Source organism: Dryobates pubescens, chromosome 31 (genome assembly GCF_014839835.1).
Source record: "Dryobates pubescens isolate bDryPub1 chromosome 31, bDryPub1.pri, whole genome shotgun sequence".
In the NCBI taxonomy this organism is placed as follows: Eukaryota; Metazoa; Chordata; class Aves; order Piciformes; family Picidae; genus Dryobates; species Dryobates pubescens.
In genome coordinates, this window is record NC_071642.1 from 11,354,957 (window position 1) to 11,381,522 (window position 26,566).

A 26,566-nucleotide genomic window follows, 5' to 3' on the forward strand; every position below is an offset into this window, starting at 1 on the left:
CAGCGCTGGTCCTGCAGAAGGACCTCGAGGTCCCTGTGCTTTGTTTACCACGGCACGCAAGCACAGTTTGCTCACTTGAAGACATGCCCCTGGCAGCACATCTGCGGAGAAGCCTCTGGAAGGTTCCTGTGGCCCCTCAGCCCCGCCCGTCCTCGCTTTGCCCTCCGGCGCTGGAGGCAGCGGCACAGCAGCGGCACAGCAGCGGCCGGGGGCAGCCGGTGGCGCCTGCCGGGAGCTGCGGGGGGAAGCGGGCGCTCGCCTGGAGCTCGGCTGCCCTCTAGCGTTGCGGGAGCGGCTGTGCAGGCAGCTTGCCTGCGGCTCGCTTCTGCTTCTCCTGGCCCAAGAGCTAATGATACTAGCAAGATGAGAGCAGGTGAAGCTTAGAATGCAGCGGGTTGGAAGGGACCCTCAGAGCATTTTGTCCAACGCCCCTGCACGCAGCAGGGACGCCTTCAACTAGAGCAGAGAGCTCAGGGCCCCATCACATTTGACCTGGAATGGCTCCAGGGCTGAAGCCTCTACCCCCTCCCTGGGCAACCTGGGCCAGGGTCTCACCCTCCTCAGTGTCCAAAGATTTCTGGCCCGGCTCCCTGGCAAGCTGCAGCTCCAAACGGCCCAGGGGAGGGGACTCCACTGCTTCCCTGGGAGGTGATTCCAGTGTCTGACTGTGCTCATGGAGAAACATTTTCTCCGGTGGGCCAAGGGGAATCATTCATAGGCGGCCAGGTTGGAAGGGCCCTCCAGGGTCACCCCAATCCAACCCTCCAAAGGAGCTGCTCCAGGAGCCTGGCAAGCTGGGCCTTGCAACCCTCTGCTGGGAACGGCTCCGAGGGAAGAAGAAACCCCACCCAAGCCCACCGATAAAAAAAAACCTGCACCTGCACAACTGGCATCCAAAATGGCTCAACATAATTTATTTTTTTTATGTTAAAATGTACAGAGTTCTTTTGAAAGTACTTGCTAGAAAGGGGAAAAAAAAGTGATATTACATACAAGGAGAGAGAGGAAGGGAGAGACCATCCAGCCAGGAGCGTATGACATGGAGAATTACAAAGGCATCCGGGCACCCCTTCCCCCTGTAGCTTACAAGTCACCATGAACAAAGTACAAAGAGGTTACAAAACAGGAAAAGCAAATATAAACAGACAGGATAGACTCAGCTTCGTTTGTACATGCGGCTTTTAGAGGCATCTGGAGCTCCTATTCACACACTCTAGAGATCTCTTTCAAGAGAAACTGGGGGTTGGGGGTTTGGGGGGGATGGGGGAAGGGAGAGGGGGGGGGTTGGGGGGTTTTGTGTGGTTTGTTTTTTTTCTTCCTCTTTTTTTTTTTGTTTTTTTTTTTTAATCTTTCTTAAAATAGTTTTTTTTTTTTAATATTTCTACAACAAAGATAAAAAATTTTAAAGATGGAATGAAATGCCAAAAAAAAAAAAAAAAACCAAACCCAAAACCAACCCCCCCAAAAAAAAAAACAAAAAAAACCCAACCCAAAAAGGTTTTTTTTTTTTGTCTTTTTCTTTGTTTTTTTTTTGTGTTTTTTTTAAAGGCATCAAAGTCACTAACAGTGAGATTTCAGTTTTTTTTTTTCCTTTTTTTTTTTAGAAGATTACCCAAGTTATCTTGCTAAAAATACATTTATTTATTATTATTAATTATTTTTTTTTCTTTTCTTTAAACAGAAGTGAAAAACAAAAATGGTAGGTACCCAATCTTACTGCCTTGGATCATTTTCTTTTGGAAGGGGGGGGGAGGGGGTGTTTCTTTTTCCCTTTATTTTTTTTTTTCTCTCCTTTTTTTTTTTTTTAATATATAGAAAAAGAACTTTTTTTTTTTTTGTTTTGTATTTTTTTTCTTCTTCTTCTTCTCTACAATAGTTCTACAGTCACAAAGGGTTGTGGAAAAGGGGAGCTGCCCGACTGATCGAAACGAAACAAAACCGAACCGAACCCAACCGAAAAAAAAACCATACAACCCAACACCCCCCCCCCCTCCCCTCCCCCACCCCCCTCAAACCAAACAGAACAGCAAACAAACTCAACTCACTGCCCTCCCTTCAGCAGCTTCTCCTCCTCCTCCTCCCGTCTCAGGCTCCCCACCCCCACCCCTCCTAACCCCCCCCCCCCCCCAAGCCCAGCGTTCAGGAAGCAGTGACACAGCTGAAGATCTAGGAAGGAGAGGGCAGCACAGTGCGCTTTCTACAGGGGTTATTTGGAGCTGGAGTAGTTATATACAGAGAGGTGGGGTCCTACACAGCCTTGTACATGCTCAAAACAAAGAGAAAAGGAAACAAAACAAAAAAAAGAATGGAAGTCCTTTGAATTCTGCCTCTTCTGGTTAGCAGTGATCGGAGGAAAAGTCCATTTAGTGCACCTGCAGAAACCCCAGCTTTGTCTTTTAGACTCTTTTGGTTAAAACAACAAAGAAATTAGTCTTATTAATGTGTATCTCTACTTCATATACAGTAAAAAACAACAGCCCAACAAACCCAAAACAACAACAAAAACCCCACTTTACATTCCAGGGTGTCCCTTTTTGCACTGGGTGACGTGCCAGCAGTGGAGCCAGAGAGTGCAAATGGGATGCAGCAACGACGAGCAGAGCCCTGCTGCCCGCACCCCACCGCGGCGTCTGGGCTGCCTCACTCCTGCCCACCAGGCCACTTCCCTTCTTTTCCCACAGCAGATCACACGTGGGGAGATTCCTAGGAAACAGAGTGGGGAATCAGGGAGAACATCACTGGCTCTCCCTGGGAGGAACTTCCTACCCCAGAGCAGGACTGGAGGAGAGACAAGGACGTCACAGTGCTCTCAGCGAGCCAACTGCAGTTGGCCCTTCTGAGATGGCCCTAAGCAAAGAGGTGAAGCAGCAGACCACTGGAAACAGCTTTGGAAGCTCAGCCTCACTCCAAGGCTCAGAACCAAGACCTTCAGCATTTGGAAGTACATCCTAAAGCAGAGCTTGGGATGGCAGAGGTGGGACTGACTTCACCAGAAGAGCCTGTAAACACTTTCTTGTCCTCACAGCCCTTTCACCACCCCATCCTCCTCCTCCTGACCACACCAGGACACCAAGAGCTCTCTCTGGAGATGCTTGCAGCAGCTCAGTGACAGCACAGGTGTGCCTGCATGGCACCTGCATGGCACCTGCATGGCTGGGGAGGGAAGGGGCTCACTTGACAGGTACATTTTCAGCATGAAACAAACAACTGCAGTCAACTCAGCTACAAAAACACCAAGGTGAACACCGTCTTGTTTACACATTAACTCCAAATTGTACTGAGGCTGAGGGAGTCAGGGGAAAGCCTTTTTCCCCCCTGACTTGTAGAAATAAAAGAGCTTCATTTATCCTGTGTCCCCTTCCAAGTCTCCCAGTAAGTGCCTCCTGCTGGAAGTAGGAAATGCCAGGTGGGGGTCAGAAGGAAGGGTGGTGGTTGCTGTTTTCTTTCGAGATGTCAAACATTTCACATGAGTGCAGCACTAGAAACTGCATACAGAGGGGGCACAGGGGAGGGAGAAGGACATACAGCTGAAAACAAAACCTGAAATTGAGGAAGATGATTTCACTGTTACACAGATTCTGTCCACATTGTCAAAGTAAGGCTCTTTGAACATTATTAAAAGACTTATTTTTTTCTTTTTGTGCATGTTTTTCCCCTCTAAAAAACTTCTGTAAATGATCATTTATTTATTTTTTTAGCTGTAAAATGTTTTCAGGATTGTGAAGAAAACAAAGACCAAACAAACCAAAAACAAAACCAAAAGCAAAACAAAATCTGGAACATAAAAAGAGACCAGGCTTCCTAAAAAATAAAATAAACCAAAGAAAAATCCCTCTAAAATCTACAGCAATATTTTAGCTGGAAAAAAGGTCCATTTTCTCTGGTTTGTCAGTATAAAAGGTTCCTTTATTTATATATATTTCAGTTTCTGAGAGGCAAGCTTCCTATCTTGCTCATCTTCTCATGTATGGTCCATTGAGAGACTGCTTGGGCACCCCAGCAGCGTTCATGTAGCTGTGATGGGAAGGGCCAGTGTACATCATGTTCCCATGAGGATTTGGCTGCATAGGCTGCTGGGGGTAGGCCTGGCTGCCCATCATTCCCATCTGCATCTGCATAGGATACTGTGCTGTCTGGTTCATGTAGGCAGGGTTACTGTGGTAACTGCTGTTCATCATGGGCTGCGTCATGCGGTAGCTGTTCATGGCGTTCAGGGTGTTCATATTCATGGAGTTGACGTTGTAAGGGGTGGTGGGCATGAGGTTGACCCCCATGTTCATGCCCCTCTGGACAGCCAGGGTGCGGGGCCCGGCCTGCATGGCCACGGCGGGAGGGCTGCGGCCGTAGAGCTGCTGCTGGTGCGCGGTGGCGGAGGGCAGCGGCGCCGACTTGGAGCGGATGGAGATGTGCCCCTTGACTGGCATCTGCCCCTGCAGCCGCTGCGTGTGCGGGATGCCGATGTTGGTGGCAGACATGTTGCACTGCAGCAGAGGGGAGGTGAGGTTCATGGTGGTGGAGGCCAGGTTGGGCGGAGGCGTCATGGTGGCTTGTGCTTGTGGTGTGCCTGCCAGGGGGTGCGAGGGAGCGAGCTGGGCCAGGCCCGTGTTGGACAGGGAAACGCTGGTTGCATAGGAGGTCACAGCAGGAGAATGGCTATAAGGCATGGCATGAGGGTCCATAATGGTGTTGGTGAGCTGCTGCAACTTGGCTAAACTGAACGTGGCTGACGGCTGGGAGTAGCTCCCGGCACCAAAATCCCCTGGGATCCTCTCGTAGATGCTGATGTTGCCAGTGCTGCCCGACTCTGGGATCTCCATGATCATGGGGGCTGGGGTGAAGCTGTTGTTCATGCTACACTGCGACAGAGGAGGCTGCTGCTGGGGTGGGGGTGGGGGCTGTGGCTGCTGGGACTGAGGCTGCTGCTGTTGTGGCTGTGTTGTTGGTTGCTGGTTGCTTGGAGGCCTCTCCACTACGCAGCTCTGAGGGGACTTGATGTTGCAGTTTGCTGCAGGCTGGACAGCGTTCTGCTGCATCATGCTGCAACTGCTGCCAATGTTTGCCATTTGCTGAGTGACAACACAACTGTTCTGGGTGAGGCTGCTGGAAGAGGAGAGTCCTCCGTAGGAACAGCTGCTCTGGGAAGAGTTATTTCCACAGATGCTGCCTCCCATGGTGGAGTCGTAGCTGCTGGGGTTCTCGTAGTTCTCTGTAGTGCTCTCAATGCTGCCAAGGTCACTGAAGCCACTATCCACCACCTGCTGGGAGTGGTCCGATACTGAAGGCACATCCATCATGGGGCTGGTCTCCATGTTCTGCATAGAGGGTGCGGACAGGGATCCCTGCTCAGGGCTGATCTGGGTGTAGCTGCTCTCCAGAGCAGGCACGTTGGGGCTGCTGACAGACCGTACAGACTGGCTGGGGTGGGACTGGACAGAGGAGATGGGGCTGTTGTGTTCCGAGGCCTGGCAATCTTCAACCATCGAGATCTGAGGATCCTCCTCGGTCTGGGTGTAACTCTGCAACGTGTGACAAGCTGCAAGAGTCTCCTCACAGTCCTGGTAAGCTACATCGTGCTCGTTGCTTTCCTCCTGCGTCAAGGACTGGACTGCTTGAACAGTCTCCAGATCTAGTTCGCTATGAGGAATCTCCTCCTCTTCCTTTAACTCAATTAACCCTTCTTTATTACTTTGCTCTTCTTCATGATCGTCCTCAGAGCCAGGGATGTGGTCTGAGCCCACCGATGTCTCGTTGGAAGCCTGCTCTTCCTCAGAGTCCGCCTCAGCTTCATCTTTCTCTTTTGCATTTTCCCTGCTGCTTGGTATGCTTGTTTCTAAAAAACACTCTTGCACCTGAGGCTCCTCCTTCACCCCTTCTCTGACAGGCTGTTCCTCCAGTTCTTTCTTCTTCACAGACTCCAGATGACCGTCATCTTCATCGTCAGCATCATGATCTTCGTTTTGATTTGTCACTACTGCAACCTCCTCTTCCTCCTCGTGATCGTGCTCAGGCTCCTCCAGCTCTTGCTGCTCCTCTTCTGACTGCCTCTGCTCCTCCAAAACCCGTGGCTTCTCCTCTACCTCCTCTTCTATCTCAGGCTCCTTTGCTTCTGGCACTGGACTGCTGTTGCTGTCCACAGGGGAGACTGCTCTTACTTCGCTGCTGGCTGTATCTTCTTCTTCTCCCTCGCCTACCTCTTCTGCTTCCATAGTTGCATCTTCCTCTTTCCTTTCCTCAGGAAGAGGCAGCTCCTCCTTCTGCTCAACACTTTCTTCTTGATCTGAAAGTTTGGGCTTACGACCTAGTTTTGAACTGGCCACCACTGCCTCAATTCCCTCCTCATCCTCAGCTGCTGGTGGCACCTTCTCCCGGTTCAGTTTGAAGCCTGGTTTCCGGCCAGGTCTCTTCTTCCAGTGGACTGGCTTCCGGCTTTTCCCTTTTGGCCATCCCTTCTTCTTTTTCATGGGTGTAGAAGTATCTGGCTCGAGTGAAGAATCCTTTGCTTCACCTTTCCTCAGCATAGATAATGGTTTGAGAGTTGGGTTACCTGAAAACACAAACCAGAAGACACTGTTCAAATGCCTGCGTTTGAGCTGAGCCATCAGGGAAGCTTCCCCCGGCATTCCCCTCACGTTCACCTCCTTTACCCATCAACACCAGCTCAGAGATTTATTGTGAGGGGTAACAAGAAGGATCAAGGGCTGCTCATTAGCAATCACACTGCACATTACATTTTCAAAGAGCATCGATGCTTTCAAGATTTGGCATGGTCAGGGATCTGAGCCTGTCATGCACCAGGCAAATTAAACACTGGGCTTCACCATGAGGTCCTGGGAAGACTCAGCTCCTGTGGCAAGTTTTGGTTATCTATAATGCTCAGAAATGAAAATGTTCTGGTGGAAGGGAGCAAATACTCAATTCAAAATGCAACAGCTCCTTGAAGTTACCTGTAAAACAAACACTGAAATGTGAATAAAGCCATCAATCAATCAGTTTGTTCCACTAATGATTGTTTTTATTGTGGGATAATGGCACCATGCTTCTTTCACACACTTCATCTGTGTCTGGCTGACTGCCCTGCACTCTCTAGCCCATCAAAAGGGCAGAACAGACCAGAGCTACCACAGAGATTACTGATGGAGCATCTCAGCGACAGATGTTGCTTCTGGACTGTCAGTGCCCTCCAAGTAACCAGCTCCAAGCCAGTAATTTTGTTTTATGAATTGAAGGCTCAGAGAACTTGAAGGAGATCTGGGAAGCCGAGAGGCAGGATGTGCCATGTGCTGAAGAACAGCATCTCAAAAGAGACAATTAATTATTTCTCTTTGTTATGCAAACCTAAGGGCTCTCCAATTAATTTCTGGAAGTGACCCTGCCGCATAGGTTCTTCCACAATCACAGACACCAATCCCACTAGGAAAGCTGAATCAAAAGGATACCCTGCCAGCAGGTCACTGCTAATAAGACAGTTAAAAGCATGCCCCACATTTTCTCAAGACTTGGGAACGTTTGAGGCTGCTTTGCCTGGCAATTTATGCCTTACCCTACGTTTTGGCTTGAAGTTACAGGAGAAGATAAGCAGCTTGTTCCATCCTGAGCTAGCATCATCCAACCCTTGCTGCCACACCACCTCTAGCAAACCTCCAAGAGCACAGCACCAAACATACCGTTAGTGTCATCAGACTCCTCCTCCCCGTCTTTGGACTTCCTCTTAGAAGAGGGCCTGTGCCTGAGTGCGTCTGCCGGGGCTAAGTGCCGAAAATATCCACTGGGCAAAAGTTCATTCTCCTCTTCTTCGTCCTCCTCCTCCTCTTCCTCCTCCTCGATCTCGAAGGTGGGCTCTAATCGGGGCATCGGTCGCTCAGAGTCGGAGTCCTCAAAGGGCTCATCCAGCACCTCCGTGGTCTCCGAGATGGTCTCGGTGACGACGCTGCTGTTGTGGTGCTTGCGCTTGCGCACTCGCCTCTTGCGGTGGAGAATTGGCTTCTGGAATTGGGAGGAGGCAGAAGACACCTTGTCACATGCAGCAGAGAAACCATGAACAGAAGAGTTCAAGAGTCTAAGCAGGACCAGAGGGCTCCCTTCTGGAATCTCCCTACCCTGGAAATACTGACCGGTACGTCATGCAGTCCTTACCCCCTGCCATGGGCAGGAACACCTCCCACCAGCCCAGGCTGCTCATGGCCTCATCCAACCTGGCCTTGAACACCTCCAGGGAGGGGGCAGCCACAACCTCCCTGGGCAACCTCTTCCAGAGTCTCCCCACCCTCCCTGTGAAGAATTTCTTCCTAATCTCTACAGATGCCACCTGTATGCTTCATGCACCCCTCAGGAATGACCAATCTGAATCACACAGGACACTAGGCTCCCACCTTCCGTTTTAGCGTTGGCTTGGTGAGAACAGGTGGAGAGCTTGACCGAGGACTCACAGGCTCATCCTCCTCCTCCTCACTGCTCTCACTGAAACACCTCAGAAGGGCCCTGTCACTGTCACTGTAGCGCCGGGGCAGTCTGTCACAGTCCTCTGGGAACCTGCACTTGAGTGGCTCTGTGTCCTTCTTCAGCTGTCCCCTCCACCTCTCCATGCCTTCGCTGTAGCGCCGCCGGGGAACCGCTGAGTTTTCCCCTTTGCTGCACTGTCCCTGGGGGGCTGCAGGTTGTTCCTCATCTTCGGCGTAGCGGCTTCTCAAGGCTGGGGACTTCTCCTCACACTCACCACACCTTCCCTGCAAGGCTGCTGACTTCTCCTCGCAGTCGCTGCAGCGGCCTCGGGAGGCTGCCGACTTCTCCTCGCATTCGCTGCAGCGGCCGCTGGGCACCGCAGCTTTGTCCTCCTCGGGCAGGAGCTGCTCCTGCTCACAGAAGGCTTCCCGGAGCTTTTTGCCTTTGCGGTTCCATCGACCTCTCCGTGAGGGCTGACTGTTTGCAGGAAGACTGTCCAGGGGGAAAGTGTGCTTGTTGGGCCGTGCAGAGTTGGCTGGAGCAACGATCTCTGGCTTTTTTTCACTCTCTGGGGGTGAGTAAGGCTCTTGCTCCTTCTTATCCCATGAGACAGATTTTACCACCTGATGGAAACAAAAGCAGGTTTCACACTTCACAGAATGCACTGGGTTGGAGGGGAACCTCGAAGGTCATCTTGTCCAATCCCCCTGCAGTCAGCAGGGAGACCCTCAACTAGTTCAGGTTGCTCAGGGCCCCATCCAACCTGGTTTTGAATAATTCCAGGCTTGGAGCCTCCACAGCTTCTCTGGGCAACCTGTTCCAGTGCCTCACCACCCTCCTGCAGAAGAATCTCTTCTTCATGTCTCATCTAAACCCAGTTTCTTCCAGTCTGAAGCCATAACCCCTTGTCCTGTCACTCTACAGATTCAAAGAGCCTTTTTACTCCTTTTCAAGGTAGTCTTTACCATTTCTCTTGACTGTGCTTCCCTGTTTATGGTTTAAGACACAAACTACCCACAACTGTGCTGCTTTCTAGGATCATGCTGAACTCCAGCTTGCATCTGAAATCCGATCAGCACTGCCAGCACCAGCACCAAGTGTGCACTACACACCACACAGAAGTAACAGATTCATTCTTACACTGGTCTCTGGATCCTTTTCCTTTTGCTGCTGCTGTTCTTCATTTTCCCCATCCTCTGTTTCCTCTTCCTCATCCTCAGAGACCACCGAGTTGGAGACTATGACAGGTGTCCAACGCAGGCACTCCGCATCCACGTCTATGTGCCTGACGTTGGCTCGGAGCTTTGCCATGTGCTCCTGGATCAGCTTCTCCCGGCGGATGATCACAAATCTGAACAGCAACAGGACTCTGATCAACAACAGACCACAAACTGGACAGTCTGCCACATGAAACAGAGTAAAGACTGCAGAACAATCTGTGTGCTGCCATGAGTGACTTCAGAGAGCACAGAAAACTCATTAAAATTGGACTGTGCTGTCAGACTACCAGAGAAAGCACCTTGAAACTTTCCACTTCTTCTTAATGAGGAAGCAATTACTCTTCCATGGGTAACACCCAGCTGCAGAGTGTCCCTTTTACTAGGTGTTAAATGCACAGCAGCTATGTCACTTGGAGAAGAGGCAACATAAGGTGAGAGATACTGAATGGCAATAAAAGGACTGCTTTAGAACTTACAGTCCCACTGCCACAGAGGATTTTATTTAGGGGATTGGCAGTAATATCACTGTTAAAATAAATATGTATGTGTAAAACAGGACACGAAACACAGGTGGAAATCCTATGCAGCTTTAGCACTGAACAACTCTTGCATCACACAGGAGCATCATAAATCACTACAGCCAGTATTGGGACACTTGTGTCCAGCTCCAGCTTATTAGATGTGACTTGTCTCCAGCACCACTCAATCTCTTTCAAATACATCTGAACCTCTTTGGAAGCACAACAGGGCTGCTCCACTCACTGATCACTGCGGAAGTCGAGCATCCGTAGGTGGTGCAGAGTGGAGGTGATGTCTTGAGGGCAGATTCCAGTCAGCTTGCTCAGCTTCTTGATGCTCAGCTGCTTGTCACGCTGATGGTAAAGGCACTCCAATATGACACTTTTCCAGTAGGCCATGTACGAGAGGCGCCCCAGGTCCGACAGGGGCTTCTCTGGGGACCCTGCCTGACCCTCACGCTTTGAGAGCAAATAGCCTGAGGAGAGACAAGAAATGAGAGAGAGAAAATGAGCTTTTACAAAGGCATTTTTCCAGAAAGTAGCTGAATGCTGCCTACAAGACAGAGCTGACTGTTTTGAAGGGTCTACTCAGTAGCCTGGCCAATTATTTTTTGGGGTTCAAACTCCTGTTATTCAGTGCCAGAGCATGAGATGTGTAACCTCCATTGTCCTCAGGCTCTGGGTGTGGGCAATGCCACGAGATGGCAGCAGTTGGGTGTCTAGAAAACTGCACTGAGGCTGTGTTGCACAAACAGAATGGCTTGGGTTGGAAAGGAACTTAGAGCTCATCTACTACAACCTCCCCACCGTGACCAGAGACACCTCGCAACTAGACTCAGCTGCTCAAGGTCTCACCCAACCTGGCCTTGCACACTCCCAGCAAGGGAGCATCCTCTCACATTAAAGCCTTTCTTTAAAATACAAAAAGACAAAGACTACATAAAGAAATAGTGAAGAAAAAGTTCCTTACTGAAGTCAATTAGGAACCTGCCATAGCCCTTACGCTGGTATTGTGGAAGAATCATTATACAGGAGACATTGTACTTCTGCTGGCAGTGTTTTTCCTGTTGGGAAAAAACCCAAAACAGCACATTAAAAGAAAAGAAAAAGAGACCAGAAGTTGCTCTGTAGCAAAAGCTGATACAGAAAACCACAAAGTCTCTAAGGAACAGTGCACAGGAGCCAAGGAAAGGCTTTAGGAGGAGAATAAAACTCTTCTTAACATCATTTCAGTTCAGAAAAACAAGAAGAATGAAATCTTGTCCTAGCTACCACCTCTTAGATACAATACTGCAGAGACCACAGGCTGCAGAGCAGAGAAAGCTCAAAGCAGATATCTGAACACATCCAGGTGGGGCTTGAAAGTCTCCAGAGAAGGAGACTCCACAACCTCTCTGTGCAGCCTGCTCCAGGGCTCCAGCACCCTCACAGCAAAAAGTTTCACTTCTTTCTGGGTGCCTCCCATTTGGCTTCTCCTCATGTTGAGGTGGAACTTCCTGGGTTCCAGTTTATAACTGTTGCCCCTGAAGAGTCATTTGAAGAGCTGGGATTGTTCAGCTACTAGCTGCAGACCCAGTTCCTTGGAGGATCCAAGCTCTTCAACATCATGAGGAAAACTGGGGGTCTTCAAATGCAACACCAATAAAATCTGCTAGCAACAGATGCATCACATATGATATAGAATGTAGGGGCTTAAAGTAGAACAGTTTAAAGCCTCTGCAGCAGCATTTGTCACTACAGCAAATGCAGCTCCAAGTCTGAAGTACTCAAACACCTACCTTGGAAAAGTAGCCAACAAGGTGACAGCCCTTGACATCGTTCTGTGTCAGCACATAGAAGAGAAACGGCTCCACGTCGTAGTAGAGAGTCTTATGGTCCAGGAAGAGCTTGGCTAACAAGCACAGATTCTGGCAGTAGATAGTGCTCACATTGCCATCAACCTTACAGAAAAGGAACTTCTGTCACTCCATGGAATGCTTTGGCTTGGAAGGGACCTTTCAAGGTCATCGAGTCCAAGCCCCTCACTTGGCAGAGTGAGCCCCCCCATACATTTCACTGCTGAATGATCTATACAGGAGGTCAGTTCACTTGCTTCTAATTCCTCACTCTTGGCAACTGAATGTTTCCAGAATGAAGATTTTCAGGGCTATGGAACAGTTACCACATTATTCAGTGCTAACTTCCCTGTTGTATAGATGAGAGTGAGAGGTTTACTTCTCTAACTTACCTCAAAGACTGAAATATTGTTTTTCCTGTAAATTTCATTGGCTGGAGGATGAAACCAGCCACATTTTTTCATATGCTGTTGGAGAATAGTTCTGCTCTTCATATACTTGAGACAGAATTCACAAAGGTACAACTTGGGTAGCCTATAAGCAAAGGTAAAATAAGATCACAGACTGAAGACAAACTTTTGTACAGAATTCCTCACTCCTGCAGACAGACCTTGATGAAAACAAACCAAGCAGATACTGGCTTTGTTTATGTGCTTGTCAGGCATTAGCACACAGAATTCCCAGACTGCCAGGTTGGATGGGACCCCAAGGATAATCAAATCCAACCTTTCTAGGTCACAGCAGAGTTGCAATGAGCTGGGCCCAGTACCTTGGCAAGCTGAAGCTTCAAAGTGCCCAGTGAAGGGGACTCCATTGCTTCCCTTGGGAGGTGACTCCAGTGTCTGACTGTACTCATGGGAAACATTTTCTTCTGGAGCCCAATGGGAATCTCCCCAGCAGTAACTTGTCCCCAGCACCCTGAAGGGCATAAGCTACTCCTGGGGAGATTCTGTATACTTTGCTTCTGTCCTACACTCAGAATCTTCTTAAGACTTCTATGCCTGCTGGAGTAGAGCTTTGCCATAGCCAGTGAAGCAAAGGAGAACGTGGTCATACCTTGAGTATTCCTGTGGATACGGGGAGGAGTACCAGGTCTGGATTTCATACTTGCCAAATTCGATGACGGAAGGGCAGCGGACTTGTGGATCAGGAGGCCCAGTCACTCCTACTTTCTATGCAAGGGGAAAAACAAACTTGTCATGGATTTCCAAGTGAAGGACTTCTAGATTAAAATAAACTAGAACATTCTTATCAACATTCTTATCTAGACAATGCATCCTACTCCAGCTCAGGGAGAATGAGGAAGATGCAGATGTTGTTTTCGGACACTAAAAACCAGTTCCAGTCACCCTTGAGCAAGCAGGTGAGTCACAGAAGGGAAGGATTAGCCAAATGAAGTCTCACAGCTTACTACCTGCACATGATCCACAACTACTTCATTGTTTTACACCCCACATCAATGTATAGATTTATTCCTTACACTTCTTTCATCTTAGGTTACTCCACTACAGTGGAAAACCCTCAAGGCTTTCTGGATGCCTATCTTACCTCCTCTGCTTTTCAGCTCCCTTGAGTCAGTTCCACACCACTCTCAAGCAGCAGAAACCAAGCACATCAGCTTCTATGACAGTGACTCACCTGGAGCTTGCATTTCTTGCTGATGGGTTTGGGTTTGTTTAGATCTCTCATATGAATTTGGTAATTGTTGCCAGACACTGAAACTTGAACTTTACCTGCAGTGCTTGTTCCTGAATATCTCTGAACAGCTCCATGTCTTTTTCAGTTAAGACATCCTGGCTCCCAAAGAAACGCTCCTCATTTTCCTGTTTTCCATCCCAGCCATCCTGATTGTCTGTAAAGAAGAGAGAAAATTGTCTTCACCTACATGTCCAAAGGAGCAGCTGCTTTTTAGTGCAGCAACAAACATCTGGCTGCATTCAGACACTGCACCAAGGTGTTTTTTAAAATGGGATTTCCTATTCAGATTTGGGACTACAAAGGAAGAACCAGTTCTGGATTTGTGACCATGGAAGAAGTATTGTCATGCATTTAACCAGCTCCCAAACTCACCACTTACAAATGCCTTCATCATACTGTAAATATCTAACACTGAGACTGTGTGGGATAAATGGTTTACCACTATGCCTGCCTCTCACAAACAAGGACCACAGTCTAAACCAGGACACTTATCTTCACCACCCAAGAATCATTCCTTCCACACAACAAAAAAAGAGCAAACACACCCCACAGGGCACTTCAACTCACCCCCAAAGTGTTAAGACACAGGACTATCCTTCCAGCAGCAGCCAGGCTAAAGCATGTAACTATTCTAAACCTCGCAGGTTACTGGAGAGGATTTTCCAGTGCTTACTTAGGAACAATTCAAGCTATGAAACTATTCAACAAGACTGCAAAGATCTGAATATAGAGATTAAATCAAGATCCAGTCACAGATTAATGTCTCAGGTGAGAAAAGAAACCCAAGGAAAGCAGTGGTGTGTTCAAAGGAAGGGATGCTCTCTGGCAAGAAGGTGCCAAATGGCACAAAGCAGGCTCCTCCATGGTGAGGAAATTCAGAAGCATTTGCATACAAGCCTGTAACATAGATTGGAAACTCATGGCTCTGTCAGCTGCTTTTCACTGACTGATTCCCATTCCATACTTCCACCTCACCATTCTTATTTTCATTAACCACTGCCTGCATTACTTCTTCAAATGTCACATTATTTAGCACATTTTCAGGGCTATCTGCAAGGCCACTGCATCTCGCAGTAAACCTTTAATCCCTCATCCCACCTCATCGCAGAATCACACAAGCTCATCACCACACACACAGAGGCAAAGGTCTCTAGGACTGCTCCCTCTTTCCAGCTCCTACTCTCCTGCAATGCCACAGACAGCTGCATTTGGGTGTTAACTTTCAGCTCAAAGTTTGCAGCCTCAAACAATTTTAGTCACTTGCACATCCTGGCCTTTGAACATTTTCTTAGTGTACCAGATACTTACATTGGCAGGGTGAAAAATCTTTACCTGTGGGCCATTCTGAAGTGCTAGATTTCCTGGTACCCTTTTTCCTGATCCTATACTGCTGAGAATAGTCTACCACTTCCCCTCGAGCTTTTCGTCCATCAGGGGACGGGGTGAAGAATTTAGTAAGGCCATCTATGAGCCCTTTGGTTTTCTTGTTAAACTTCAAGGTGGCACTGCCATCTCTGCAGAAGTCCAAGCCATCTGTCTGCTCCAGGTATCCTCCTTCTGACGACGCCGACTGGCTGGACAGAGTGATCTTACGCTTCCGACCCCGACCCGGGCCAGTTCGAACTTTGCTGAAAGGGCCTTTTGATCTGAAGAATAAGGAGGGGAAAGGTATGGTCAGAAGGTTTGGTAAAGCAAAAGTCATCTCAAAGGATTAGTTCAAAACTGCTCCTTCCAGAGACTTACGTTGTGTTTTGGTTCTTTAACCTGTTTTTGGGCCGTCCTATGGGGTTTGCGTAGCGCCGCTTGATCTGGGCTGCCTTCTTCTGTAACAGCTTTCTCCCTTTCTTCCGGGGCCGACATATCTGACATATCCACATACCTGCAAGACAAATCCCCAACACTAAATGCAAGGGACATTTACATAGGACAAAAGAGAGAGAATTCCAGGCCCCAGACCTTCCCACAGAAAGGGCAGAACAGTGCCAAAGGTCCCAAATTATCAGACACGTGTAGGAAAGGTCCTCACCTTTTGGCATCCGCGTAAGAGGGGGGTCGCAGCACTCCATGTGGAATCCACGGTCACACGAGTCACAGAACAGCATGTTGTCCTGTGGAAGACACAGAAATTCAGCTCTCTCTAGGCAGTACCAAGCCCTCTGTTCATTTGTCATGCCCTCAGAGAACATGCACACCATTTCCAGCTACAGACAGCCCATGGGATTTCCCAGGCCTCAGCAACACCATCAGACTCAAACAAAAGCTGCAAATCTTTGACTCTAGCCTGATTTTAGCCAGACAGACTGTTCACAAGACTGAGATCTCTTCCCTCAGCCCACACTTCACTGTACTCACAGCATTTTTGCCCTGATCTCGACAGGAGCTGCACGTTTTGCACTCAATGCACTGCCACCGCAAGGCCTTCACTCGAACTGTCAACTCTGGAGAGAACTTCAAGCAGGACGGATGACCTGGAGACAAAGAGAAAGTCATAGACGCTATGGCTTGAGCTGCAAGAGACCTTCAAGTTCATCTAGTTCCAACTCCCCAGCCACTCTCACATTAAACCTTCTCCTAGGCCAGGCTGCCTAGAGCCTCATCCACCTGGTCTTGAACACTTCCAGGGATGAGCCCTGGAGCAGGCTGCTCAGAGAGGTTGCGGAGTCTCCTCCTCTGGAAACTTTCAAGCCCCATCTGGATGAGTTCATGAGTGATCTGCCCTAGGTGGAGTTTGGCAGCAGGTCCCTTCTCACCCCTACCATTCCAATAGGCTTCTGTCTCAAGTGCAGGGTCACCACCAGCAGCACTAAATGGTCACCTACCACTGTTGCCACAGTCAGCACAGGAGATGAGCTCTTCAGGTTTCTTCTCCCGATTTTGCTCTTTTGTACCAAGGCAGAAACTGCAGATTGGGATTGGTTCAGCAACCGGCTGTAGGGGAGACAACAGAAGCACTGAGGAGATCAAGGGAGCATACCATACTACAGCAAACCACACAGACATGTATAGCATGCAATGTGCACCCTGCCTCTCAGATTTTAGTTGGGTCTCACCACTGTTACTGCATCAACTGTAACCTGAATACAAGCTGGAACTCCAAAACCAAGAGACACAATCCCACATCTTAAAAACAAATGAGCTGCAGTTTGGGGGAATAAGGAATAAGACTGTACCAGAATTCAAACTGGTTTAGAAGAATTAAATAACTTGGAATGTGGAAATCAAGCTACTCCTCCCCAGCTCCTGTGTGAGAACGTGTTCTGCTAAGTATAGAGAGATTTCAGTGCTGCTGTGTTTGCTCAGCAAAGAACATCCTGGCAAGTGCAAAACGCAAGCACACAATGAAAGATTGGTGAAAACAAGACTGGAAGCAGCCAGCTCAGTTTCATACTGCAAATTTTTGGCAGACAGTCAACTCCTTCTGCTGTTTTTCTTGCAAGCACATCTATCTGTGTGATGTCACCAGATTCAGCGAGGGAGGGAGCCAGCACAAATTGGACTGACAGTGTCTTCCAGCCTGCCAGCCTCTCAGCACATGTTGTTACTATACAAAGGATGTCTAGAAGCCAAACGCACTCTATAGATTGAGACTGCAGCCCCTTCTGAAGGCGACTATGGACAAGTGCCAACGGAGAAAGTGGGCAGTGAGCAACCTGGTTTAGTGGAAGCTGTCCCTGACAAAACAGGGGGTTGGAAAGAGAAGATCTTTAAGGTCCCTTCCAACCTAAACCATTCCACGAATCTATGAATGAATTCACTCTGAGATTCAGCACTCCAACCAAAACACCTCATTACTACAGATCCACCACCAAGTCTCAGAGACTGAGAAGAAACCCAATACCTTTTCTGACCACCTCATTGACTTGAGATTAAATTGCTGGGAAACTAGAAGGGTAGGGACAGAATTATCTGCCCTCATTCCTTCTGCTGTTTCCTCCCTTGCCGCATAACAAAGCTACCACTGGAATCAAGTTGTTGTTTACTTGGCAGTGTTCTCCCTGTCTGACTGTACTTTAAAGCTCTGTAGTAAATAAAGTTCAGAGATGGATCACCCTGTATCTGCCAGCAACTTCCAGGGCAGAAAAGCCCAACAAGAGGGACCCAGCCAACAGACTGGACTAGCCTCCTGCTTTCTAACCAGCTGTCCTATAGCCAGCTTCTGCTGAAAACTCTGTCAGAGAACGACATCAACTCCCCCACAGCAACACCCTCCCACTGCAGGTACTCAGCACAACATCTGACATCTTCCTGCACTCAAACTTTGCCTCTAAGTAACCATTACTCCAAAAACTGCCAAAGCCCCTCTTGGCATCATCCCACATCACCCTAAGTGCACTGTCTCATAGCTGCCCACGACAGCAACACCTCTGACATCCTTACATTTGCCCTATTACTGAGAGCTACTTCATCTGTTCACTAATTGAGTGAATCAAGTTCAAAGTAATTTTTTAGCACTTGAGTTTCCAGAGTTGGAGAGAGTGCAGATGGAGGCCATCTGTTATCAACCACAACTTCTTTTTTTTTTTCAGACAGAACTACAGCCTTCCACACAACCAGCTGGAAGAGAGTGAATCCTAATCCTCCTCCAGCTGGAAGCCAAAGCTTGAAAAGTGTCCTTGGAGAGCAAGGGTGAGCTCTCAAAATGTAATTGCAATGCTCTGGTTGCAGCTCATTTATGTACTCCACCCAAAACAAAGCAGTCAACTTCCTTACCAGCAACGGGACAGCCCTTTGCTTTGAGAGATGAATTAACAGTTACTGACCTAAACCAGGCACAGCACAGCACTACCTGCCAGACATAAAGACCTTCAAAACAACTGTGATGACCTCAAAGCATGTGAGCTCTCTGAAAAGATTCAAGAGGGGCAACCAAGCTGCTGAAGGGTCCCAAGTACAATTCTTATGAGGAGAGGCTCAGGAAACTGGGGTTGTTTAGTCCAGAGAAGAGGAAGCTGAGGGGAGATCTCATTACTCTCTACACCTGCCTGAAAGGAGGTTGGAGCCAGGTGGGAGTTGATCCACTGCACAAGTGCCAGCATATAGGAACTTTTCCTTCAGGAAATGGAAAAACAAACAACTTTCAGAAGTACAAATCCTATTCAAGTCTGCAAGTACACTAATTACACATGAAACAGAAGTGACAATTATACATTAATCTTTCATGCATATTGAACCAAGGCTTTACTGCAGGAATTGCACAGTAACAGTGGGATGACTTCTTTCAGTCTGGCTTGCACAGGATTCCTCATTCCCTACAGATGTCACTGATGGATGGTGGACTCCATGCCAAATGGTCTTTCCTCCACGCTTATCACCTCTGTGGCTGACCTAATGTGGGAGGTCTGACATCTACACCTTCTCACTTCCAGCTATGCTGAAGGGATAGCACTTGCCTGATACTGACTCAGGAGGCAACTGAACTATGTTCTCTTTCATTGCACTTCCAGTATGAACAACCTTGGAACAAGGAACATTGGAACAATTTGCCATCAGCCCCCCTGCTCTCTTCCCACAACAGGGGTAGGTATTGTCAGTCTCACCAGCATGTCACCTAACACAGAAGCAACACCAAAGTCAAGTCCAGCATTTAGTCCAAAATATCACAAGGAATGCCAAAAAAACCCCAAACCCTGCAATTTCCATTTCAGCTTCAGAACTACAGGAAACTGCAAAGAAAGAAATGGTTGCCTGGTCGCTTCCCTAAAGCCTAGGCCAGAGACTTGAAACTGAAATTAAAGACAGCTCCTCAGCCATTGTCACTAACAGATAAGCAAACTTCATTTGTGGTTTTCTTTTTTTTGGCTTGTTTTCATCCAAACAGTGTTTTTAGGCCAGGGATTTAAACCCAGCATGTCAGCAGCACGTTGTTACTACCTGGTAAACCAGGATACCTTGACAGGGTTTTCTTGCCCTTGGTGTTCACAAAACACTGAGAGGGGAGAAAAAAAAGACTGGAAAGAAAGCAAATAATATTTACTAAACAAAGCTTCTGCAGTGCTGCTTTACAATTATTTTGCTTAAAAAAAAAAATTAAGCCTCAACCTTCAGAGACCTCCTGCAAGATACTCAGCTTCATAATACACAGGAAAATAGGCAGAACTGAACGTTCACTTGTAGGCACCTAAACAAAGTGACACTCCCAGCAAACAGTAAGCATTTGCAGCTCAGTGACAACCTACATCTGAACAAATGAAAGGAAGAAACACTGCAGGTTTAAGATCTGTAAATCTGGATTATGGGATATATTAAGAGCTCTTAGATGGATGTTTAAGACTAAATAGCACAAGGAGAAAAGATTAACAGAGAATAAGAGACAGATCATTAGGATTTCTGGTTCGGGAAGTTGTTCACCTTGTTGCCAAAACTCTTCAAAGAGCCAAGAGAAACATTGCCACAATGAATCTACACTGAATAATTCCATTGAAGAAAGAACAAAAAAGAAACAAACCCAAACCTAACCAATCCCCCCCAAAATCCTGCCCCACTCTCAAGCATCCAGCAAGTCAAGAAAATCAGTGAAGAACAGCAAGATTTTTGCACCTGGTTAAGACAAAACACTAAACAGTACAGTGAAGGAAAATTCTCACAGTGCCTTCATTAAAACACAACCAAAACCAACACACAAACAACAAACCAAACAAAACCAAACAAAAAACCCCAAAGAAAACCACCCAAAACCATCTTAAAAATGCTGTAAGATAGGAACTGATCTTTTGGCTTCCACTGACTTGCCAGTCAGAGCTGGCAGAACCTCCACAGATGTTGTGATAGCTTCAAAATTGCTGAAGAAATCGGTATGAGACTCAGCAGGGGTTACACAGCACAGAGTGAGTACCTCAACAGCAGAAATCTTGGATATTAAGTTTCAAACACAAAAATGAAATCAGAAGAATTTACTGAGGAACTCCCTTAAAAATTTGCTACTCTGTCTCCTGTGCTTTGTAACATTACCAACAATCCTTTCAGCGTTCAAGCTGCTCAGACCTGGGCAGGTGGAAAGAATTATGAGCACATCCAACAGCCCAAACCACACACACACACACTTCCACTGCATGTGTTCATATTCATGCACACACAAGAACCTGACATGCATAACCTATCAGGGGACACAAACCCCAAAGCCCAGGCCAAGTGCAGTATTTACAGTAGCTATTCACCACTGCTACATCCCATTTTAAGAGAACCCCAGGACCAGCTTGAGACTCTCGCAGATGAAGTGGTTCCTGAGTTTTGGCATACGACGAGAAGGCTGCCTAGGCTGCAAAACACACTGTGTCAACAATAATATGCACAGCTAATATTTTCCACTGTTATTACCACTCTCAATCCAGCTGCCTTCTGTGCCAGGCTTGTTTACTTCCAGTTTTCATACCATTTTACAGCCATAGTTATTTTAGTAAGATACAGTTGGAGAAGTACATAGGAAACATTTGTTGACAGAATACTTACAAAAAAAGAGGCGGCTAGAGGAAGCTGCTGGAATTTTCAGCATCGGAATACTTCCTACATTCCACCAGCCCACAACACAATGTCCTGACTAGTTATGTACTGTGGCCACAGCACAGCTCCCACAGCTAAACCAGAACTTCAGAGAAACTCCACTGGGGATAAAGCAGCTGTGCAGCTTTGCTTTCAGGGTGCCTGCTCCTCCAGTGAAGTCTTCAAACCTTCACAGATCATAAAGCAGCTCTCTCACCAGAGAGTGAAACTGACTTGAAAGAAACATGAGCAGCACACACTCTAAGAACTCAGCCCTGAAGAGGACTATTTACAACACCACAACTTCCTAACACTGATGAAGTTATGGATAACCAAAAAAAGTTATTTACACTTTCTGTAAGTCCTGGAGCCTAGCAGTGCAAAGACAGGACTCACTGCCAGCCCCATCTTCAATAAAGACAGATTTCCATTTCACTCTACTTCCAGGGTAGCGCAAGGACAGGAAAGATACTGACTGGGTGTGAATTTCATTCCGACAGCTTCACATTGAGGTTAGAGTGGAGGGTCAAGGACCCAAGCATGGAAAAGGATGGAAGAAAGAGAGGATAAAAGCACAAAACTAACAGAAAACAATAGGAAAAACCCTTTGGTTTATGCAACAGATGTATTTAAGACAGGTGAGGGAGGCACACAAACAGGAAAATCAATTTGTAATTCCAGCATTTCCAGGCTCTTTGCATCCCCTGATCTCACTCTTCTGTTCATCTGCTATATCCCATGTCTCTTTTCTTCCTATTTGATAACAAAGCTCTTCTGGGACAGAAAGTGGGTTGTTTTTTTCATTGTGAAGAAGGAAAGCCTCTGTGACAGCATTAGGTAGCAACTGCTAATCAGTGCTTCATTCTGTGTTCAAGGAAGGAGTCAATCTGGCAGTCAAACAATAACATCAGAATAAGAGATGATCTCCAGTTTCCTTTGCAAATCTACCTCAGCTTAAAGTGAGGAGGCTTACTTCTCATGTTTTGCTACCATAGCTGTAGTAAGCCTGTCATCATACATTCAATTCCATTGCACAGGAGCACGGAGAGGTAAATTCCCCACAGTTCACTTGCACTTTTCCAGCCCTAAGCACCAATTACAACCTATTAGTCTTCCTCTGATTACACTTAGAAATTTGGGCACAGTAGGATCCTAAATGCACATCAGTCATTCCTAACTTACAGGATGCAAGTTAAACAAACCATTGACCTCAGCTTGTGACTCGCCACTTAATCAATGACAAGAAAATGTCCATGCAAACTGGGTCTTACCTTATCCTTTTCATGGGGAAGGAGACACACTGGAGGGAGACAGGAAAGAGACTCAAAACTCTCCTTCCCATCAGCGTTAGTGGTTGCTTTAGTGTTGAGTTGGTACAGAGGTCCATCTTTAAGAAGCCTGCCATGGCCAACAGCACGTTTGACAGCTAATCGCAATTGCTGGTGAAAAATGGAGGCGTTGCTCCCTCCAAATAACGCAGAGACATCTTTCTGACCCTTCAGAAAGCGCTCAATGTTCTTCAAGGATGAGCCACTAGACTCAGCCAAACCCTCGATCGCCCGTTTGATAAGTTTATTCCAGTCCACGTTTGGTTTACCATCCAACTTGCCATGGTTCCGAGGCTTCGGAAGTGCTATTCTCCCAGGGTTATCAGGATCCTTGTAGGAGTTGAGACCCTTGTTGGAGACTTTTAAAATAGTTCCATCTTTAACACTCAGCTCCAACTGTTCCAGAACAGTTTTGCGGTCCAAGCCGTGTGAAGATGACACCGCATTGCATATCCTCTCCTCTGAAGGACGCTGTTTTTGCTTCTTGACCTTTTTGATTGCCTCCAAAATCCACTCTGTGTACAGGGGGTTGGCGAGTTTTACCATGGTGAAGAACTCTGTATATCCATAGAGTCGTTATCCCTTATCCCGGTGCTGAACGAGCTTCACACGATGAGAAAGCAGATTCTCGACTGATGGGAACCAGCTAACCATAGCATACACGTTTTCTGTTCTGAATTACTCCTCCTTGCTCAAACATTATTTGTCTTCACACTGAAAAGAGGAGAGCAAAACAATTTAGAGATTTCCTCATTCTTTCCAACAAATCCTCCAAGCTTCAGAGGAATGATTCCCACAAAGGCAGAGAGATTTCAGCGTATCTCACCTCAGCTTCTGCTCTGTACGCTCACAGCCAGAAGAAAGGTAACATTAGGCCTGGAAGACAAGAAGAAGAGAGGGTTCCAGAGAACAGTTAGGGATAAACAATGAAAATAGCAGCCAACATTAATGCATTAAACACACAGCAGAGTTTTAATCCACTATTACAGCTCTGAAATGGTGAAGCAGTACTTAAGGTTTTATCTTTGCTACTGCTAAAACATGCCTCTATTACTGAAATAGCTCTTTAGAACCTAAAGAAAACAGGTGTGCCCTTTTTCTTTCAGTCCTTACATCGGTATAAATTTGATACCAAGTTTATATCAGTGCTGAGCACAGCCTAAATTAGTATTTGAGGAAAAAAAAAGACAACCCCACTACAAGAAAAATCTTGTGAGAGCAGCAGCTCTCTATTTTTGCACATGGAAGACACTGCCTGAAACTTCAATAGAAAGCAGTGGGAACAGCCAAGAATCTTGAGCAAACAGCAAGAAACTTTCAGAGTGTAATCACAGGTCTGATTCCCTCCTGCTATGAAGAGCTTTGACAGTTGTTCCATCAAGGAAAAAAAATTTAAAGAAAAGAAACACAGCTGGAGATTGTAATTAAATGTTCCACTCTCAGAGACCACAGCAAAGAACACCACGACATTATCATCTTCAGGAGAGATGAGGCACACTGCAAACACTTGAGGACTAAGTAACAGGTGACCATACACAATGAAAAGGGAATGCTTATGACACTGCTAATTAAAGATACAGATGGGAGGAGATGAGGCTTGACTTCACAGCCTTTACTTGTCTTCAACAAAGATTTTTGTCCAAGCTTGCTAACAGCGTGTTGTACTGGAGTTCTACTGCAAAAGTATGCTGACTGGGAATGATTTATAAACTGTTTATCACAGGGAATAACGATTTTCTGCAAGGGAAATTCTAGTCATGAGCCAGTAGTCAACACAGCTCTCCCATTCTGCTTTCTAGTAAAGTACTGAAGAATTTATCAACACACGGAGCACATTTGCATACAGACAGACATCAGACTCAATTGCACAGCTCCACACAGCCAGTACTGGAAAGATTCTAAACTACTCTTCAGCCCAAAAAGGATGAAGTGCTTGTCTAGAGTTTTCTTTACCCCGCAAACAACAAATGGAAAAGGAAAGATGGTCCCTGAGCCCTTCCTGCCCGGCAAAGGCAGCCGCGCTCCCGGGCTGCTCCAGCAGGCTGGGATTCCGGGGCCGAGAAGGACGCAGCGCTCTGTCCCCAGCACAGCTCCGTGCGCAGGACGTTACGTAACCGCCTGGCCAGACCGGGGCGATACCGGGACGGTCCCAAAGCCAGGATCCCTCGCTCGCTATCTGCGTGACAAGCGGCCCCTGCACCTGCTACCGCTCGTCCCCATCCCTATCCCGGATAGGCCCCGCACACGGCGCCCCGAGGGGCGCACTGCCTCAGTGGAGGGACTTACACCAGAGCAATCGGGAGGAACGGGGCGCAGGCCGCAGCCCCGGCAGCCAGCCGGGCCCCGTGCCGCTCTTCATCCCCGCGGGCCCGGGGCGTGCAGCCAGGCTCCGCGTACCGGTTCGGCCGGGCCCGCGCCCGCCTCAGCCGCGCTCCCTCGCGCCGGGGACAGAGCGAGCTCAGCCCGCGGCCCCGGCCTGCACCGCTCGCCACATCCGCGCCGCGGCCGCCGCCTCCCCAGAGCGTAGGCCCGGCGGGCCCCAGGGGAGCGGACGGCCGGGCCCGGGCCTGGCGCAGAGCGGCGGCGGGGCCGGAACAGGCCGCGAGCCTGGAGCGCCCAGCGGGCCTTCACCGTTCCCCGGCCACGGAGCTCGCCAGCCGCCTGCCCCCGAGTTCCCCGGCACCAGGTACCCAAGACGGGGTAGTCCCGTCAGCGCTACTTACCGAGGCCTGCGAGAGACGGGAACCGAGAGGCAAAGGCCGGACGGCGGCGAAGCCCGAAACTGACACGGCGGCCATCTTGGGTCCGGAGCTCTGCGGCGGGGGGAGGGGGCGTGGGAGGGGAACAGCCCGCGGCGGGCGGGGGCGCGCACGGGGAACAGCGCGGTGGGGCGGGAGCGGTCGCCGCCGGCGGCGGGAAGAGCCTCGGAGCCGGGGGCTGCGGCAGGCCAGGCCCGCGGTGGGGAGGGGCGGCCAGGCCGCCGCCCTGGGGCCGAGCTGCCGAGGGCCGGGCCCGCGGCGCCATACGGAGGTAAAGCGTGCGGGGCCGGGGCGGGAAAGCGGCGGCGCTCGGTGAAGACTGGCTGAGAACAACGCTTGGGCGGGAGACGTCTCGTTGCGGCTGCGGGCAGCCCTCTGCGCTCCGAGACCGCGGGGCTGCGACCGAGGGTATGGCTACCGGCTGCTCCCACCGCCGAGGAGCAGGCGGGAGGGCTAACGGTCGTGCTCTGGTAATAGATGGTTATCACCTGTAAGGTAAATCCATCTCTTAGGCTTAATGAAGCTTGCCCTGGGTACAGTGGCAGTGAAGCTTTTCTGACTTAAAGGTACCGGAGTGATGCAGAGTTCTGAAGTGAGGATGCCATTGAGCTCAGGGAGTGGGTCTGCCTTTGCCTCTGCAAGACTGCTCGGTCCTTCGGCATCGTTGTGAGGTAATTTCTGTCACTCGATGACATCTTTGATACATTTCGGTTTGCAGAGTCAAAACATGCCGCTGAAACTGAAAGAGCTCGGGAGCTGTCTAGGTGCTTTTGTGGCTCCACGGAGCACCTGAAATCAAAAGGGTTGTGTCCAAGAACGGAGGTCTGCTCTGGGCTCATGGACAGAGCAGCAAGAGCCTCTTATGCTGTAGCACTGCACTAGCATGTGCTGAAAGTTGTCAGAAATAAGCAGAGCGGATTCCCATCTTACAGCATTTTTCTCCAAGGTTTTATTTGATGGACAGAATCCCCTTTTGTTACCCGTGCTGAATAGTTACGTGCTGCATGCAGCTCTCTAGCCTTTTCTAACCCCTGGCTCAGTTTCCCAGTTGTGTGTTAAAAGTGAAGTGTTTATATTAAAACAATAAATAATAATTTCACAAGTAGAGGTGCTGTGGTTAAATTACAACTCATTACTCTTTTGTTGCTCTCAAATGTGCAGTTCATTACAACAACTTTCATTGGGCATTAAAAAATTTTACATTTAAAAAATGCATTTGATGCAAGTCATGGCTTTAAAAGAGAGGGACACTGCACCCCCTCTCTGGATGGCTTGGTGCTCCATCACCCTCCA

General features: G+C 48.3%; 1 protein-coding gene across 1 annotated transcript; it reads right to left on the bottom strand.

The window, feature by feature from the left end:
• Window positions 1-3,700: 3,700 nt before the first annotated feature.
• On the bottom strand, window positions 3,701-25,373 carry KAT6A (lysine acetyltransferase 6A). Its single transcript, XM_054175450.1, has 18 exons — window positions 25,238-25,373; window positions 23,341-23,390; window positions 22,458-23,228; window positions 16,530-16,638; window positions 16,063-16,178; window positions 15,737-15,818; window positions 15,454-15,589; window positions 15,043-15,356; window positions 13,746-13,864; window positions 13,069-13,184; window positions 12,405-12,546; window positions 11,956-12,117; window positions 11,148-11,241; window positions 10,422-10,653; window positions 9,580-9,790; window positions 8,370-9,062; window positions 7,665-7,983; window positions 3,701-6,544 (listed from the first exon to the last, which is right to left on the bottom strand). The coding sequence occupies exons 3-18, from the start codon at window positions 23,058-23,060 to the stop codon at window positions 3,954-3,956; spliced, it is 6,039 nt and encodes a 2,012-aa protein (XP_054031425.1). The 5' UTR covers window positions 23,061-23,228; window positions 23,341-23,390; window positions 25,238-25,373; the 3' UTR covers window positions 3,701-3,953.
• Between the last annotated feature and the right edge of the window lie 1,193 nt (window positions 25,374-26,566).

Excerpts from the sequence above, each read along its gene's own strand:
- KAT6A (XM_054175450.1), bottom strand. The coding sequence starts at position 23,060 with ATGGTAAAACTCGCCAACCCCCTGTACACAGAGTGGATTTTGGAGGCA. Across the intron at positions 15,590-15,736 it reads TCTTACGCGGATGCCAAAAG|GTATGTGGATATGTCAGATA; the intron begins GTGAGGACCTTT and ends TTTGTCTTGCAG. Across the intron at positions 6,545-7,664 it reads GGAGTCTGATGACACTAACG|GTAACCCAACTCTCAAACCA; the intron begins GTATGTTTGGTG and ends TTGTGTTTTCAG.